This window comes from Scleropages formosus, chromosome 12 (assembly GCF_900964775.1).
Source record: "Scleropages formosus chromosome 12, fSclFor1.1, whole genome shotgun sequence".
NCBI lineage: Eukaryota > Metazoa > Chordata > Actinopteri > Osteoglossiformes > Osteoglossidae > Scleropages > Scleropages formosus.
This window is the reverse complement of record NC_041817.1, coordinates 2,431,130-2,450,291: the sequence shown is the minus strand read 5'-3', so window position 1 is coordinate 2,450,291 and position 19,162 is coordinate 2,431,130. Positions and strand designations below refer to the sequence as shown.

At 39.5% G+C, this 19,162-nt stretch overlaps 1 protein-coding gene across 1 annotated transcript; it reads left to right on the top strand.

The window, feature by feature from the left end:
• The first annotated feature begins 3,564 nt into the window (after positions 1-3,564).
• Positions 3,565-16,652, top strand: LOC108927904 (protein Wnt-10a-like). Its single transcript, XM_018741528.2, has 4 exons — positions 3,565-3,626; positions 4,634-4,896; positions 7,542-7,915; positions 16,093-16,652. The coding sequence occupies exons 1-4, from the start codon at positions 3,565-3,567 to the stop codon at positions 16,567-16,569; spliced, it is 1,176 nt and encodes a 391-aa protein (XP_018597044.1). The 3' UTR covers positions 16,570-16,652.
• Positions 16,653-19,162: the final 2,510 nt, after the last annotated feature.

The window sequence follows — 19,162 nt, the reverse complement described above, 5'->3', positions numbered from 1 at the left end:
CATATAGCCATACAACCTTATAAACATTCAGACCTGGAGTAACATGTTTTTTAATAGTATTTTTTTTTTTTTCTTTGCCTCAATGGGTTCACCTACTCAGTAAGAGTCTCATGTATTTGCATGTTAGAAAATTATCCCTGAAGAAGACATTTGCAGTTGCTTCATTACTTTACTCTCGTTCTTCATCAGAACACACAGAAATGTGAACTTCACATGAACTTATGTCTCTGCAGTAGCTCAGCTCTTGCATACTAGTGTTAATAGCAAAATTCAGACTTGGAAAGTTACAGAGACTTCAGAACCATTTCGGGTAGTTATCAGTTGACTTTGCCTTTCATTTAAAATCCAATGGTGTTTCAATAAAGTGGCATTAGGTTGATTTTTCCTCCGCAGACAAACAGTAATTGCACATCATAAATCCTAGAGCCAGCAGAGATGTATCTGATTGTTCCTGAAAGAACCTGGGGAGAAAACTGTGTCAATATCTGTGAATAAAATATGGTTTCCGTGAAAATACATCAGCAAACCAGTCAGCAGGACACATATTTATATTTATAAAAACAAACATAGCCAAAGGCAACATAATTTCTAGGTGAAAAATTAGTAAAAAGAATGTCTTTGTAAGCCACTCTGAAAAACTTTGCCTAAATGATTTAAAGTTTTGTTTTGAAACTGTAGCACAAGCAATCAGCTTTCATTCATTATTAATAACCACTTGTCCAGTGCAGGGTTATGATAGTCCGGAGCCTATCCCAGAAGCATGAGGCATGAGGCAAAGTACACCGTGAATGACTGACAATGAATCACAGAACAATTGCATACACTCATTCACTTACACATGCACCTGGAGGAAAACCATGTGAACACGGAAAGAACATGCAAACTCTGCACAGACTGAGCTTGATTCAAAGCCAGAGCTGATGAGCTGTGGTTTCATCTGAAGTGTAATTTGCATTACAAAAAAATGAAAGATATCAGCAATAAATTTGTTTTCTTTTCCTAGGAATAAGGATATTTATGAAAAGGGGCAGACTTCAAAAATAACAATTAACTTGTGTGAAATTGAAATGAAGTCACGTTTCTACTTTTATGCAGCCATCTAGCAAATAAGTCCATAACTGGAATCCTTCTAGAACAACGGGAAACAATAAACAACAGAGCACATTAGAGCTTTAACCACAGATCTGTCAGGCATCACACCACATACTAGATGCAACCTCGATTTGTGATTTTGTGGAATTTGACAAGTCTTGCAGCAAAAGATGTATATTTCTTTGTTTGAAAAATTGTAGCAAAACTTATCAGAAAACAGCTCCGATACAATTGCAGTCCTACCTATAGTCTCCTGGCTTGTGATTCTGACAATATCTACTTGTAAAGGTTATTATTTCTTTATATCATTTCGTGTACTTCTATTTTAACAATTTCTTAGTATGAGCACTTGTCAAAAAGGTTAATAATAATAATAAATGACATTTTACAGCTAACCTAATTTCTTGTCAAAGAGGGAAGTGGAACCACTTCTATATTTATGCAATAGATTATGCCCACCAGCCTCATAACATAACTTCACAGTGACTGAAGTCACCCTTGTGCCCAGCTGTTCAGGCAATGTCTAGTATAGTAGTTAAAGCCTTGCAACTTTAAATGATGCTAGTTTAAATCCCAGAAAATGTACTGTAGTACCCTTGACATTTGCAGTTAACCAGAGTTGCTTATGTTAAGAAATGGCCTAAAATGACAAGAACGTCAAGATGGCCATAACAAGAAACACAATAGATACAAATAGAAAATAAAATGCAAAATCTGATGAGCGGCCTAAATGTTAAAGCTTGACAAAATATTTGTTCTGTCTTACAATACGTAAATCTGTGTGCGTGGCTTCTTGAAATTACAGGCTTCATTTGAAAAATACACCTAAGTTGAAGATAAAGCAATACTGTTACATTCTGAAAATAAATATCAGTCAATGGGATTATTTAGAGACATGCAAAAATAATATTGCTCAATAATTGGTTAAGAAATTGAGAAATTGCACCATTTGCAATTTTATGCATTAGCTGTCCTACAAGAGTATTAAAAGGGAAGCTTTATATGATGATGCTTTCACCCTGTTGATTTGTATGAGTAATATAGTAGATATAAGGACTTGAGTCCCTCTGAAACATTTCTTAATTGCACTTTTGTGAAGCACTAATACAGCACAAATGTGAAAAGTGCGCAAAAACCCTTTATTACTGAACACATAATCTATGTAAATATAAGTGTGTGGGTGTTTGACAAAGGTCTACAATAAGTTCCAAAAACCTGAACATGATGAAACACTGTCTGAGAGCAATAGTGTGACTACAGCCCTAATGACTCCAGTCCTGTTTACTTGGACTTTAATCAATGTTCACTCAGTGAAAGAAAAAAGCTTCCCAATAACACTTTCTATGATATATAACCATGCTTTTTAAAAGCAGTAAAGCTTTTTATATTGTTTTCTTCAGGATAATAAGAGAGTATGTGCAAATGCGTGAACTGTAGCTAAGAGCTCAATCCTACATTCTGCTCTTTTAATATTAAATAATTAATATTTTCTTATTGTCTTTCTTTGTAAGATTACAGTGTGGGAAAAGGGTAATTTTCCTTCACCTGCATCACAACCGTTTTGTTTAAAATATTGGAATATACTGACTGAAATGTTAATATTGTGGGGGACATGCTGTAGTAAATACTATATATCTTGTGTATAAATACATACAGTATAGACATTCATATATATGTATATGTATATATAGGTATGCAATATAATTCATAGTAATTATATACAATACAATTAATAAAGTTTAGTAAAATCTGTATATATGCACATATACTGTACTTATATGTACATATACTGTATATACATATACTGTATAGATAATATATGCACAACATTAGGACACGTGAAGGGCTCTTAAATTAGGAAATCCTCAACGCGTTTGCGTGACTAGACGAGTGAGTCAAGGACGAGGGAATCATTAAATCGTGCCTCAGCGAATTGCCACATGTTTGTAGAATGTAGAAGAAAGTGTGCGCATTTTTTGACAGGTTCCCAGTGAATGATCATCAGGGCGCTTTTATGTCAAAGCACGTCCTGTGACGTGGAAGTGGGCTGGCAGAGTGATAAGTGCTGCGCGGCTCGAGTGTGATCAGGACAAGCGAAAACATCACACGAGCTCAGCTGCTCCGACATCCACATCACCTGGCTGGAGGTGCGTCTCTACTGCGCTGCGCTCCCGAGCCGCTCGCCGAGCGCGCGCGCACTATGCCGCTGCTGAGCGCGAGAGTCGCACGCGCTGCGCGCTGACTGAAACTTTGCCTTCTTTTTTCCGCCAACTTTCATGCATCCTGCAGACTGTCAATGGCACCTGAGCGCAGGAGTGTGCTGCTGGGCTGAAGAGGCGCTCCTTCTCTTGCACGCTTTCCCCCTGAAAAAAAAGTTCGCGATATTCATCCAGGAGAGACAAGTCAAGAGTTCCTCTGCAGTGACACCAAGGTTTGCGAGGGGCATCCGAAGACAGACAAGTGAAGTGAGCGATGGATTTTCTGACGTTGCATCTGCTCGGTTCACTGATGGTCCTCGCTTTCTTTCTGCATCGGTAAGTTACCGGCCCAGAGCAGATGACATCTCGTATTGCATTTGTTTCGTCTTGGTAAAGCCACACAGCCGCGCGCATCTGCGTAATTGTGAATGTGATCTGCCTGCGCGATCCGTTCGCATGTGATGTGAGGTGTGTTTTGGTGTGATGCACGTCGTTGCTGTGTTTTCGGCTGTCTCTTCGTCCTAGGATGCGCTGCTGTGTCATACACTCTTACACATCCCAGTTGTTCAATCACTGCTGCGCACATTTTCCTCTATGTCACTCTTCGCCTTTCCCCAGTTGTAACAACACGTGGATGTGAAATTGCCGTGTAATTACCTGAAAGTTTTCACATGAATTTTAATTTCTTTCAACTTTTTATCTAAATGCTACGAGAGATGTTAATATATTATTTAGCAAATGTTTGCACATGATTTGGTGAGTGATGAATATAAATTATACATACGGTAAGTGGACTGTAATGAATATTGTCAGACCGGATTTGGACTTTCATTCGCAAAAATGTGGAACTTCACTTGATAGTAAAAATAAATAAGTTAAATTTTCTTGCAAATTAAATTGCTTCTGAAACGTAATTTTTGTGCCTTAATAATTTCTGTATTGACGTTTTTTAGAAGTTTTAAGAGATGTTGCTTAAGTGTGAGTGTGTGTGGGTGGGTGTTTGTGTGCCATGTATTGAGGCATTCTTTATCCTGAGGCTGCACAACAGTCTGTAAGAGTAAGAAGCGTATAAATATTGCCACATGTAAGCCTGACACACAAACTCCAGCCACTGGTAAAAGACTGAACTTTTCCATACAGGTTTTGTATAAAATTCACTAAAGACGTTTGCTGCTGCTGAAATACTACAGTTACGTTTTTTTCAACTAAGTCAAGTTTCATGAAACTTTGAATGGTGTTTTTTTCTTTTGCATCACATTCTGCTTTTCGATTTCTCCTACAGGAAGCAATAGCGCCTACAATAGACATTAATAGACACACATATCAATGCCTTTGTGTTTCAGGGTAGATTCAAATGAGATTTTAGGGCTGAAGATCCCTTTAGACCCCATTCTGAACGCCAACACTGTGTGCTTGACCCTTCCGGGGTTGACACGACAACAGCTGGATGTGTGCATGCGGAATCCTGACGTCACGGCATCTGCCATCCAAGGCATCCAGATTGCCATCCACGAGTGCCAGCACCAGTTCCGGGGCCACCGCTGGAATTGCTCCAGCCTGGAGACACGCAACAAGATCCCCTATGACAGTGTGGTCTTCAGCCGAGGTAAGAAGCCCAGAAAGCAGAGGTCTCGCACTGTCACCCCATTATGTTCCAGACAATAGCATCCAACCCCTCACGGTGGTATTACACACATATCTAAAGGCATTCAGTGGCAGAAGTGAAGTGAGGTCAATAATTACATGCAAAGTAAACACATTGTTTTCTTTGAACGAGAGCAGAGTTTGGTGGTCTGCATCACTCAGGCTGCACTAAATTCAGAAATGGGCTGTGAGGAGGGAGCCTCCTTACCACTACCACCGCTGTGAATTCGCTTTCAGCACTTTCCCAACTCTCAGTGGCAGGAAAAAAAATACATAAAACCTGTTTAGTTGGTTTCTGTAACCCAAAGTGACAGTTTCCCTCAATCTTTAATTCATTTTCCCACTTCCTCAGCCATCAGCTCAGCCGGGCGTGTCTCTCACTTTAAATTATTTGTTAGATTGATTTGTTCCAGGTCTGTCGTCCAAAACAGCCTTTCCATGTCCTTGTCTCTAGGCTGCTTTTAAGTGCCATTTACCTCCCCACGGAATTGTGGGGGGGTGGAATAAAAAATGAAGAGGCCGCCGGTGTGTGTGTGTGTGTGTGTGTATATGGGAGTCTTTTGAGAGATCCTTGTCATAGACTAGTGTTCTGTACAGGATGTACCCTACCTTATTGTCTGTACTGTTAGGGTAGGGTTCTGGATCAGCCCTAATTGAGTGTGTAGTAGCTAAAATGCATTAATGAATAGATAAAAGTAACAGAACGGATTTGTCTGGCTTACCTGTGTGTGTGGACATGTGTGCGTTCTTGTGAAGGGTAAGGAAGCTGGGGCATACTGTGTCTCAGCGTTCTACGTTCAGTCTAAAATTTGTCCTTCTCTCAGGTTTATTATCATTTTTGATAACAGCAAGTCCCAAAGATGGACAAAAGGAGACTCAGAGGTTAGGTGAGGTTGTGTTCACAGGTCTAATAAGACAAGTTCCAATCTGCAGTCAGCAGTTAATGGCTGGACCATTTCCCAAAAACATGCATTCGTGGCCAGTTTAAAACTTGTTTAAACAAGCTGTCCTCGTTTAAACTATAAAAGCAAAAGTATTAAAGTAAATAATAGTTTAGATGTACAAAAAATCTTGCACAAATATAACAGATTTGTTACCTTCAAAGTCAGAACTAAATTCAGAAATGCACAGCCCAGAAATGCAGTTAAGCCAGCTATTTAATTTTTGTTTATTTTGTTTGCAGTAGATAGACAATATGGCCAGTTTAAAACTTGCAAAAATTCATCAGAAGGTTCACCACAAAGATGAAATTACAAAGTAGGTTTCAGAATAACTTCTTTATCTCTTCACACAAGAGTTTAACTTTAATTAAAGGACTAAGAATTTAATTGAATGTTAATGGGTCTATTGAACAAAAATTTCTAGTGAAATGTGTTTTGTTACTAAAGACAAGAAAAATAATCTTGAAACTTGGAAAGAGACTGGATCTACAAGGACTGTAGCCAGTCTCTTCACGTCACTGCAGTGTTAAATGGCAAATCACTGAGATTAGTACATAATACAATATTTTAAGGATCAACTGATGTCCTTTTGTGCCATGATTTTGTTATTCCTACGTGTTGTAATGTAAGCTCAGTCATGCAAGACGTTTGGCTTATGATATCAACAAGAAGCCTTAAATAATGCTATCAATGGGGTTTAGAGCAGTTTTATTTTTTATAAACCTCTTCACTGCGTAAACAGTGTACTTTCAGTCAGGTTCCTTCCACATTTTGACACCATAAGCTGCAGAACTCTTACTCCAAATGGTAGCTCTCTCAGGTTTTCCCAGCATGACTCCTTAACACTCCATCTGGCTTTGAAAGGGGTCCCGAAGAAAGCCAGTTTTACAGGACCTGCTTTATTGTTGTTAGAGGCTGTTGCTTCTGATCAAAACAGCCACCTGTGGTGAAATACATTCTTTACTTCACCTCAGAAACTAAAGGAAGTGACACTCAGAAAGGCACTGTTTGGTCTGCTAAATACTTTGTAAACCATTTTAAGCATCAACAGCAAGTATTATCAATAGACATTTTCAATAAAACTCAACAAATTTATTTGACATAAAACACATTATTATACAACAAGGCACTCATAACCTTTATGTTTATACTGCTGCAGTCTGCACTTTAAGTTGCCCCTTTAAACAGACCCGCATGATCATAGCTGAGAGATTTTACTACATCAGACCACACGTCTGCACGTGGTAGCCAGATTAATTGTTGACATGTCAGAGCATACACATTGCAACACCCCCTGCCCTGAGCTGAAGGCGGCATGACAATGATTCCAACTCCTTTTGTCCACGTTGCTGTTCCAGTTTACATTCAATGAGCAATCTGTTGTAGAAGTGGGAAGCTGGAGGGTGATTAAATATCCACTTTTGCAGTCACATGGGTCATACTTTCAACTGCTGTTACGGATACTTTGTTCGCAGAGCAAGGAAGGTACTGCTTACCAGTTGTCCAGCCTGCCTCATGAAAATTCTACTTTTAAAACTAATCATGTTTCCAAGTACTCTAAAAGAATGCATAACATTCTTAAATGTTATCAAATGAAAATAATTTGTGTTCTTCAAGTTTATTTACCATGTTGAATCATATTTTCTCTTATACCTTCCCATTTCAGGATTTCGGGAGAGCGCATTTGCCTATGCCATCGCAGCGGCCGGCGTAGTCCATGCTGTCTCAAATGCCTGTTCCATGGGCAAGCTGAAGGCATGTGGCTGTGACCAGAAGCGGCGGGGGGATGAGGAGGCCTTTCGCATCAAGTTAAACCGCCTACAGTTGGAAGCCATCCACCGGGGCAAGGGCATGGTGCATGGCGTCATGGAGCACTTCCCATCCGATGCACCTGGGCCCCAGGACTCCTGGGAGTGGGGCGGCTGCAGCCCCGATGTGGAATTTGGGGAGAAGTTCTCCCGGGACTTCCTCGATTCCCGCGAGAAGCACAAAGACATTCACGCTAAGATGAGGCTGCACAACAACAGAGTTGGCAGGCAGGTGAGATGTACGTAAAGCAACCTGACACGGCACTTAAGATCAGTAGAACAGGCTTAGATGACTACACAGAGCCATGTCATTGCAGACTGACAGGCTGCAATGGGGGAGGACTTCCTGTCATACTTCCTTCCTTAGTGTTGTCAGGCAACATTAAATAGGTGCCCTTGTGGGAGATCAGTGTGAAACAGACATCATGACTGGGAAATAGTGAGTGACTCGTCTCTCTGCCTTCCTGTGAATTTTACACTTTGTTTTTCTTTCCTTGGGCAAACCATAAAATAACTCACACATCTAGACTGACTGCAGTAATCCTGAAATAGTTACTGCAGCTTAATAAAATATATGGAAACATACATATAAAAAGGGAGCGGGGGGGGTGGATTTGCTGCCATTTTCAAATGATTTTAGTTTTACAGATCAAAAAGTGAAAAGAATGTTGCTTGGGCATGAAAAACATACCTCTATCTTGGCAGAAGGCACTCCTAGGAGATGTTGCGCAATCAATGGAAAAACTTAAAGAGAATCTAAGGCACAATATTTCTTCAATAGTTTCAATCATGACAGCTTCATAACATTTCTGTGGAAATGTAACCTATTTGTCATGCATGCTCAAGCAACTGTCTACTTGCATTTTATGTACACTCAATTTAATGTACTCATGAGCTTGTGTGGAGTATGTCTGTTCTCTTGCGTACAATTACCACAAAACACTGACACATGAAACTCTTCTTTGACACACAGGTCGTCATGTATGTTTTGAATGTCTCTAAGAATCCTCTGCTCCTTTGGGTCTATGAAATTATTTCAAAGGACATTTGAATAAGAAGCCATGTCGAAACTATCGAAGGCACCTTCAACAACACTGTTACACATTAAGAATCAGATTACTTTTATTGTTCCTTGTGGTGGTAATGCATTTACACTTGGCTGATTGAATAATAAGACTTAGATAAGGTAGGCCTTAGAAGTTGTCTGATAGAGCTGAGGAGAGAGCTGGAAACCACTGGATAAATTAGGTGTCACTGGAAATTAGCTAAATGCCACGGCAGCAGTCCTACTAGTCCATATGCCATAGAAGTATTCAGACAGACTATCCAAATTAATCTCCTGAAGACATAGTACTTTGCAAAGGCTCTACAGGAATTCTTCCTATTTTATCTGTGCTGTCTGAAGCTGCAGTTAGCATGATAGTGATCAGCTCTTGATTGCTTGCAGCTCTCTGGTGGATGCTAACAGAGCAGTAAATTGCTCATTGTTTGTTGCTTCCTCCTGGGATATTTGGCCTAGTATCTCTTTATCAGTTTATTTCTGGTCCCCTTGATTAATCAGACAAAACACAAGTGCTTGGGCTGGGGGACGGGGGCAATAATAGTTCTGCATTTCTTCTTACAGGCTAGAGATAAAGAAAAGCAAAAACTCCCACAAACCTTTTCTTCATCCATGCCTCTGTGCTCGGAGTAGAAACAATGAGGCATGAAACCTTTTTTTGCTTCTGTCAATACTGTGAAGAACACCCATGATGGGAATATCCAAACAGTTCAGCAAGTGTCCCCTGTCTAGCAAACCCCTTCTTGACATTTTACCACTACTACCAGCATAATCTGATCTGAGATAATGAGTGAAAATTTTTAATATTTAGCATACTTTGCTGACTTTGGTATTGTGTTTCTGTCAGTCTGTATCACCTGCTCAATTTACAGCTGCAGGTAAGGTTTAGAACAACTGATGAATTTGTTTAATGACCTATTGCTTTCTGTCAAATTCCATATTCATAAAGAAAGTGAATATAAGACCCACCCTAAATGTTTTATTTATGTAGAGCAGAAATTCTGGTTCTAGTTATACAGTATACTTCCTTCATCGGGATAACATCTAGTTGCTTGTCCTTCTGTTGTTAGTTCTGTTGTAACTAGTTTAGCTAAGACTAGTCAGATTCGTGCCTGTCTCAAGAGTATACCAATCCATTCTAGCTCTTGAACCCTATGCCTTTTAGCAAACTCAGTTAGGGGTGTGGTGGCACAGTGGGTTTGAGCAGGCCCTCCTAAGCGGTGGGTCAAGGGTTCAAATCCTGCTTGGGGTGCCCTGTGATGGACTGGTGTTCCATCCTGGATGTGTCCCCTCCCCCTCCAGCCTTGTGCTGCCTGATTAGGTTCTAGGTTGCAGCAACCCTGCTTGGGACAAGTGGTTTCAGATGATGCGTGTATGTAAAATCTGTCTGATTGTAAAGACAGTTTGAACTCAACCTGGAAAGGAATACACCTCTCATAAAAACAGCATAGAGTTAAGATGTAGTCACAAAGAAACAAATATGATTAAAAAAAATCAGAAACTTTCTATGGTCATAAGTAAGAAATGACAAACATTGCCATGGCAGACTGAAAACCTTTTTGGTGTTTCTAATTCATAGTAGAAAAACAGTATTACAGAGTATTATACAGTAAGTAAGTCAAGTAGAATACATCTGTATCAAAATAATACAATATCTGTCAAACAGTTTTTAAATAAAAGTAAACTTTGAAAGCTCCTAGATATGGCACAATGGTGTCACAAATATTGGACTTATTAAACATTGGACAATTATTTGATTTATTATTATTTCTGCATTCATATAATGCGCCCCCAAACTGACAAGAATTAAGGAGAGAGTAATCCCTCCACTCAGTGATTTATAGATACTCTCCCAATCCTGCTTTCCTATGCATTCTTTACAATGTTACATTCTACATCCTCAGAAAGTGTTAAAAGACCATTGCAGATGTACTGTCTACTTCTGCATTGGCTCCTGGTAGCCCAAATGCAGATATTTAACCTTTTCTTCAGTGCAACACGGAGGATAACCCTGAAGACAATCATCTTTAAAGATGTTGAGTAAAGTGATTCCATGCCATGGTTGAACAGCATAGACAGAACCTGTCCCTAGCTCTGATATCTCAGAAACAGTCCAATTAGAAAAGCAAAATGTCACAGATGAGGTCTCCGGGAACACATCATGTCCATCTTGGCAACAAGAAAGGTCTCTTTTACAGGGCAATGTGGAAGTTTTGGTGAGCTCTGCATGTCCATTCATGCCCACCCTCTGGTTCTCACGGCGTTCTGTCTTGTTAAAAGCTCTAATTAGTGGCTCCTGGCTGTATGGAAACAGATGTTTAAACCTAGCGAAAGATTTGAGACATCAAACAAAGCGGAAAGTAGAAAGAGCTTCACCCTTCCTTCCTCAAAACTCAGCTCTAACGCAAGTTTCTGGGGAAACGTGGAGATTCCGAACAGGGGAAATTACTTCATGCAACTGAACAGAAATGCACTTTATCGATCAGATGTTAATTGTGTTTATGTGTGAGTAAATGTGGAGCTACTATTCCTAATACAAAAAACAAGATTTTATTTTGATGTAGCTGCTTAAGCTGCAAAACAGTGCAGAACGAGAATAAAGCATTTCTTAAAAAAATAGTTGCCATTGTGACCTTAAAGTTAATTCTTTTCCAATTTTTCAGCAATAAGAATAGTAGTGACAGAAATTAAATATTCATTTGCTATATTAAGATGGCCATACAAGACAATGAACTAAAGCCTCTGTCCCTTGATTTTTTCAAGTTAAAAGTTATTAGAAATATGTTTGTTAGGTTTTTATCTTATTATTTAATGCACTTTAGGATGAAAGCTGCCCACCCCTATAGAGTTTTCCTTGAGACCCTAAACATTCTTGATAAAGACTGTTTTGTGGCCACTGAGGTCCACATGGAAAACATTTTGCCCCTTTAGAAGGAAGGCATTCAGTGATCTAGAGTTATTTCTCAAGCATTATCAGATCTAAGAGATTCTCTGTTTGGGTGGCAGATGAGCGTCAGTACATGTAATATACCCATTAAACAGGATGCACAATCTCTGGCAGTCCATATTTTTGTCAGCACTTCCTGTCCTTTACGAAAAGAATGATGGTGATACTTTGGCTTGACATTGCATGTCTAGCAAGTAGCAGCTGACATTTCTGATCATATCATAGTTCAGGGGGGAAAAATCAATGAAATGAGAGAAAGCGTTTTAAATGAGCCCTCTGCACAGCTCCTTTCCTATATTCAACCTTTCCAACATGTGCGTGTCCCTGCATGACCGCACTTTCGTGTAGGGGTTTGATTTGCTGAAGTGATGCGGTGATTTAATGCCGTTTATTACACTGAAGTCAGTATATTTATTTGCTTTGAATTCAGGGTTTTGATGGCTTTTAACTGTTCTTGCAGAAAGTCTTTGAAGTATTTTTTTTTTTTGTTCAAGCAATTGAAGTGTTTTAAAGAAAAGCAGAGTGAAATTCTATTAAAGACACATAGTCACTATTAGAGATTTTTCATAGTGCCTTGTGGCAAGAATATGACAGTGTCCTAAAATGTAAATTGCTCTTCGAAATTTTATCATTGTGTTGTTGAATATATAGTTACAATTAAATATATAGTGCATGCCTACAAGCCTGAAGGACAGGGAAGTCATTTTTCTACATAATTTGAATTGCATTTTTTTCCCACAAGTGATATGCATGTTTGAGCCTATGCAGCAAAGTACAAGGTAGTTATACAGTTGCCTCTGAACTACAGACATAGGTTTCCCTTATTCCAGATGTGTCACCGCTATTTTCTGTTTGATCTCAGTCTGGTGCCAATTTATGGTTGAGGGGGGGAGGGTGGCTGACCTACTGTTCTCCAATTAAAATATTCCAGATGTGTGTTTGGGACACTTCTGGCACCAACAGAATTAGAATGATTAGTTCAAAACAAATATTTTTGCCTTCATTTACTAGGCCTAGTAATATAAACCTAAACAAATTTATATATAGAACATTAATTAGTCAAAGAAGCCCGAAAACAAGTGCTATGCAGTAGTAAAAAAAATAAATCTTAAGCTATTCAGCTCTTTCTAAATGTAAGCATAACTGTAATAAAGGATCAAAGCTGGTATGGCATGTTGTATAACTGAAATTGCAGTATTATGTATTTCCAAACATAGATATGGAAAGGTATGATTTGAGGAATTGCATTTTGTCAGGTGAAAATAGTTGAGTAACAAAACAAAAAAAAAACTGCTTCACTGTATCCCCAGAAATAGTTGTACATTTAATTCCCTTTAGTGGCATTTTCACTTTAAAACCCTAACATAACCATGATTTGGTTAATTCTACTTTAACACTAAACTTATAGCTCAAGATTTTAATTTCTTTTCCAGATAATGTAATATTCATGCCTTGTTGACACCAGACCTATAAATGTAGGAAAATCCACCCGATTCAAAAGTACATGAAAATGGTTTGCCGTAACAGGCAATGTTTGGAACGGGCTGAACATAACATTTGTCACGTTAGAGTTATGTTTTTCGCTGAAAATTACTGCTCCAGTGTAATTGCTATTTTTCTTTATAAGTAATCAGTTCTCTGCAAGAGGAGCAATAAATCAAGCAGGAATCCACTGAGCACTTTCCATTTATTGTGAACAACTTTATAAAACTGCATACTGTTACAAAAATGCACATACTGTACATACCTGAAAAACCATCAGCCAAACTTTTCCTGGTAATTGCTCTGCTGACTCCATAATCATCCAATTAAATAACACATCTAATATAGCAGATAGACATTCCTGCGGAATTTCAATAGACTTCCTATAGTACTCCATTCTCTTAAAGTAGCACACTCACGTTCTTAACACACCAACAGACAGAGAGATCTTAATTCAGGCATGCTAACCATAATATGCGTCAACGTTTCTGTTTCACTTATGCAACGCCCAACTTTCAAGTTTGTTTTGGACACACTTCAGATAAATATTGTTACACTGATTTTTTTTTTTTTTTTTTCTGTAAATTGAAAGTTGGGTATGAAAAACCAAGAGCCATTCTACTAAAATTTCAGACAGAATATTTGTAAATGCCTGTGTATGAATGGATCCTGAGAGAAAAAAAGTTAGTTTTGTTTTTGGATGATAATGTCATAGTCAATACCTCCTCGTGCCACATTCAGCTGCCGATAGCTTCCAGTGGCTGTTGACCACAGCCTCCTACAAGAAATTTGGCCCATTTTCCCATGCAAAACTACTTTAGCTCAGCAGCATTTGCAGATTGAGCAGCATGAGCAGCTCTTTTCAGATATTTACGTCACATCTAAATCAATTTCAGGTCAGGATTGTGAGTTTGTGGGGTGCGGTGGCGCAGTGGGTTGGACCACAGTCCTGCTCTCCAGTGGGTCTGGGGTTTGAGTCCCACTTGGGGTGCCTTGCGACGGACTGGCGTCCCATCCTGGGTGTGTCCCCTTCCCCTCCGGCCTTACGCCCTGTGTTACCAGGTAGGCTCCGGTTTCCCGCGACCCCCTATGGGATGAGTGGTTCTGAAGATGTGTGTGTGTGTGTTTGGGATGATTCTCAAATCACAGACTGATGACCTGACATTCTCTTTTAGAATTTCCAAATACAAAGATAAAAAATGGTTCCCAGACTAACATTCTTAACTGTTGGTAGAAGGTTCATACTCTGAAAATATTTGGTTTTAGTTTGATGTAATGGAGCCCATTGTCAAAAGGTCTACTTTTTTCAGTATATAGGAAATTCTCCCAGAAGTCTTGAGAAGCATTCACGTGCTTTTCAACAAACTGTAGACAAGCTCTCATGTTCTTATTTCCACCTGACCACTCTTCCACGTATCCAGTTTTTGCATTGTCTCTCTTATTGTGGAGTCAGGAAAACTAATTTCAGCTGAAGCAAAAGAGGCCTGGATGTCGATGTTGTAGGGTTCTTTTTGAACTCAATAATGATTTTACAGCGTGCTCGTGTAGAGATTTTGACAGGATGACCATTCCTAGTAGATTCAGCACTGTTCCATTTGATGAATATTGCTCTGACTGTGGTTCGATTGAGATTCAAATTCTTAGAAGTGGCTGTGTAACCCTGTCCAGACTTGATAGGTCTCAGCAACTTGTCTCTCTGAGTCTTTCTAAGTTTCATTTTTTAGAGCATGGCATGATGTATCTCCACGAATCTCTTTTCTGCTAACTTAACTCGGGTTCCATTCATTTACTACGAAGACCAGCAAAAAGACCTGATCAAATTAAATGTCGAAAAGCTGCGAAAACAGAGGAAATTGAGAACAGGGCAAGCACTTTTTCATAGCACTCTACATCCTCACTTATGAAGTATTCCACATCTCTTACATGCAAACCCAGAGCACAGACTCCATATATGGATCCCCACAATCTCTTCCTGTTTGACTTTTCGACATAACCTGCGCACTTTCACGAAGGTATGGTCTTATGTGTGCACTACAAAATATACTATGCTGAAGAGCTCTGGAATGGAATGGAATGGATATTAATGGACAAAGGGATTTGACTGTAACCCTCATATCCTCTTAAATTTAAAACACTCTGGCACCATATTGACTGTTTTTTGGTAACAAAATCTTATTTTTGCTTCATATTGGTTGCACAAATCTGTATTACTTTATTCTGTCTTTTGTTCTGACCTGACATTAGTAGTGCATGAGCAGGTTTTCTGGGGCCTGCCTGGCCATGGTGCTGATGGTGAATGTTTGTTCCGTGGGTGCTGAACTGGGTGGGAATATTTTCCTTGTCAGTGACCTTGGGTGGCTCCCCTTCCGCCTGATAATTGGATCTAAAAAAAATCTGTGACACTCAACAACAGATGAACACATCACAGAGAGGATGGGAGGTCTGCAAGTGTGGGGGCCGCGGGACATCCTGCTCCATGTACAGGGGGCCACTGCTTCAGAATTACGTGGGAGAATAGCTGCACAAAGAATCTGACAAATATGTCAGTTAATGTTTTTATTGTGCTTTGGTGTCCTGCAACATAATTCCAGTAAGTACACAGAACAATGCTTCTACTAAAAGCCCATGCAACTGGTGTGCCCTTCAAGTAAACACAACAATATTGTTGCCAGGGAACAAAGTGTAAAAATCATACTGTTATCCTCCAATGGCCAAACACAGTAGCTCTGATGGAGCACCAGCATAATTGGATTATAGGAATTTTGGGAAATTAGGAAGTCCATGATGTCCTGCACTGCTTGGAAGCATACCAGAGTAAGAGTGCTTTGAGAGGTGTGCAGTCTCTGCATGAGGAGTCTTTGTATGACAATGATGATGACCTTTCCTCTTTCTTCTCCCTCCCATCCCCTCAACCTAATAGGTGGTAATGGACCATATGAAGCGCAAATGCAAATGCCATGGTACATCGGGTAGCTGCCAGCTAAAGACGTGCTGGCAGGTGACGCCTGAGTTCCGCATGGTGGGCACCATCCTGAAGGAGCGATTCCACGTGGCTACACTCATACGAGCACACAACCGCAACGCAGGGCAGGCGGAGCAGTCACACACGCAACCCACCCACCGGCGCCGCTCTGCCATCCTTAATGAACTGGTCTACTTTGAGAAGTCACCTGACTTCTGCGAGCGGGAGCCTGACTCCGGCTCCGCTGGAACACATGGACGCATCTGCAACAAGACCAGCTCAGGAGTGGACAGCTGTGAGAGCCTGTGCTGTGGCCGAGGCCACAATATCCTGCAGCAGACACGCAGCGAGCGCTGCGACTGTAAGTTCCACTGGTGTTGCTATGTGGTCTGCGAGGAGTGTCGGGTGACCGAGTGGGTCAGCGTTTGCAAATGAGACAATCCGAAAAGCATTGAACACTGACATTTAAACCAGACAAGAACTGCAGGATGCCCTCTTTTGGAAAGTACTGCTCATTCCAAAACGGAATCTCAAACAGAACTGGAACATCAAGAGATTGTTTCGATCTGCACTGCATTTCATTTTTGAAAGTATTTTTTTAACTTAAATAATTTAATTAAAAGGGTCATATTATTAAGAGTTGAGCACTATTTATATAGTTTAAGTTTCAAAGATGAAAAAATAAAGTATCATGTTGATTGCGGTGTGCTTTTTTTTATATATATATATATATTTTTTCTTTAACAGCTGTTTGGAAATGCGGTACATTGAAACCAAAAGGCAAGAGGAAAAGAGTTGTAGCATGCCTTTCCTTTCTGTGTGTTTGCTCTGCTACACAGGCTTCTCAGTGTAAAACACAAATGCAAAACACAAACATTAGTCAGAACTGATCATGCACCGCCAGTCTGTGTCAATCAATTACCAAAAGCCATCATCAAGGTATGTAAATATTTTGGCATGTAGTTACAGTGGATGGCCAATTCCAAAAATACTATGTAAATGTACTGTAAGAATGTCCGTATTCTTGTGTACTTCGAAGCTAACAGACATGTCATGAAACGTGGTACTGCAGGTTTGAAAAGAGGACTTGCAGGAGATTACATGAAGTAAGCATATGTTCTTTTAAAACCAAAACAATGAAAAGTGACTGTGTGATCTGTAAGCTCACTACCATTAATACACAGATGAGTAATTTGCACAGATATTATTCTGGAGTCATAGACTGATGCATTGTAGAGTAATTGTTACAAAATATGTTTTATTGATGTAATATAAATGTATTGCTGAGTTTAATGAATTATAAGTTATTTTATTTTTGTGAATCACATAATGTTTGTAAACAATAAAAATGTTAAGTATAAAAGGGATTTTAAAATGGAGCAAAAAAGACAAATGTCTAAATAAAGACTGGAAATGAATAATGGAACTGTCTTGACTTGAGGTCCAGAAAAACATAGAGTGTATGCAAAATGGTTGAATCATAAATGATACCACATCTTCACATGCCCACATCATCTTCTATTTTCAGCTGGGTATGCCAAAGAATTTTGGTTTTTCAGTTAACTATTTCAGATATGTAAATTTGATTGACGGTTTGTTTATATTTCATGTCAAAAGTTTCATTTTACTTCTCAGCAAAATACACTAGTGCTTTCTTCCGCTATAGGGTTTGTGACAGTAATAAGTTACAGCCATGCATCAAACCATTTTGCAAAAACATTTTTATTAACAAAGCACAAATGTTGAGGGGGGCGTGGTGACACAGCAGGTTTGGCCAGGTCTTGCTCTCTGGTGGGTCTGGGGTTCAAGTCCCGCTTGGGGTACCTTGTGACAGACTGGTGTCCCATCCTGGGTGTGTCCCCTCCCCGCACCAGCCCTGCACTCTGTGTTGCCGGCTTAGGCTCCGGCTCACCCCGACCCCACTTGAGATGAACAGTCCCAGTGTGTGTGTGTGTGTGTGTGTATATGTTAATGGAAAAAAACATTCAGCAAGTTGCATCCTAGAACTACTCTTAAATTAAAAAATGTGAAAACTGGAAAAAATTGATCCTCCTGTCCTTCAACAGTAGCTGAAAATATACTGAACATCATCCAAAGTTCAGCTCTTTTTTTTTGGATGACTCTCTGAACTGTGAGAACATGCTCCAGCTTTGAAACCAGACTTTTCATTTGACATGCATTTGGCACATGTAATTCGCATCCTCGGGGCTCACATCAGTCAGCAGCGAGTCACACCGACAGCCAAGCTTCAGGGAGCTGTGGGCCAGCATTGTTGTCCTTATGGCACATATTCATACAGCACGTTCACACAGACATCCTGCGCAGTAAAGCAACAAAACTCTTTTGTGCTTCTGAAATGTGTCAGGAAGGCATGAATTATATATATAAGTAATTACTGTCTTAAATGCAGTCTTTTGCTCTCTTTGTAACTTTGTACTTGACTGTGCACTAAAAACCCAAAGAACATTAAATCAGGACAAGCATTCTGCTGAAGAGAGACTATATTGTTAATTTTTGTTTCTTTAAAGTTACATGCTCTGTTACCCAACAGAGTGCAATTATAATGTGTTTATGTGTGAAAGAAATTAAAGAAAAAACAAAATATATATTTTACCTTGTATTTTTTGCAGTGTAAAATTAGTTTTGTAGTCTTTTAGCTTTCCTATGTGGAAAAAGTATGCGCATTTCATAAGTACAATGTGGTTCGAGGTTTGTAAAAGGCTCAGTTAAAATGAAGTGGGATTATGCAAAGAAGAAGAGACAAAGATGGGTTGATAATATGTAAAAGTGTACTCTTTCAGAAGTGCATAAGGGAAAGTACAGCACTCGCTAATCTGTGCTTCAGAAATGGATAATGCAGTTAAACTCCACTTATTATGCACTTATGGCTACAAACAACTCTTCTCCCTATTTCTCCTAAAGAAACTTTGCTTTCATTTATAGACTGGCACTTGCAAAAAATATAATGCTGCATGGAATAAAGCTCAGAGATAATGCATCATCTTTGAGATTTATTCCAGAGTCATGG

Coding starts and splice junctions, on each gene's coding strand:
- LOC108927904 (XM_018741528.2), top strand. CDS start 3,565: ATGGATTTTCTGACGTTGCATCTGCTCGGTTCACTGATGGTCCTCGCT. Junction 3,627..4,633: donor CTCGCTTTCTTTCTGCATCG/GTAAGTTACCGG, acceptor TTTGTGTTTCAG/GGTAGATTCAAATGAGATTT. Junction 7,916..16,092: donor ACAACAGAGTTGGCAGGCAG/GTGAGATGTACG, acceptor TCAACCTAATAG/GTGGTAATGGACCATATGAA.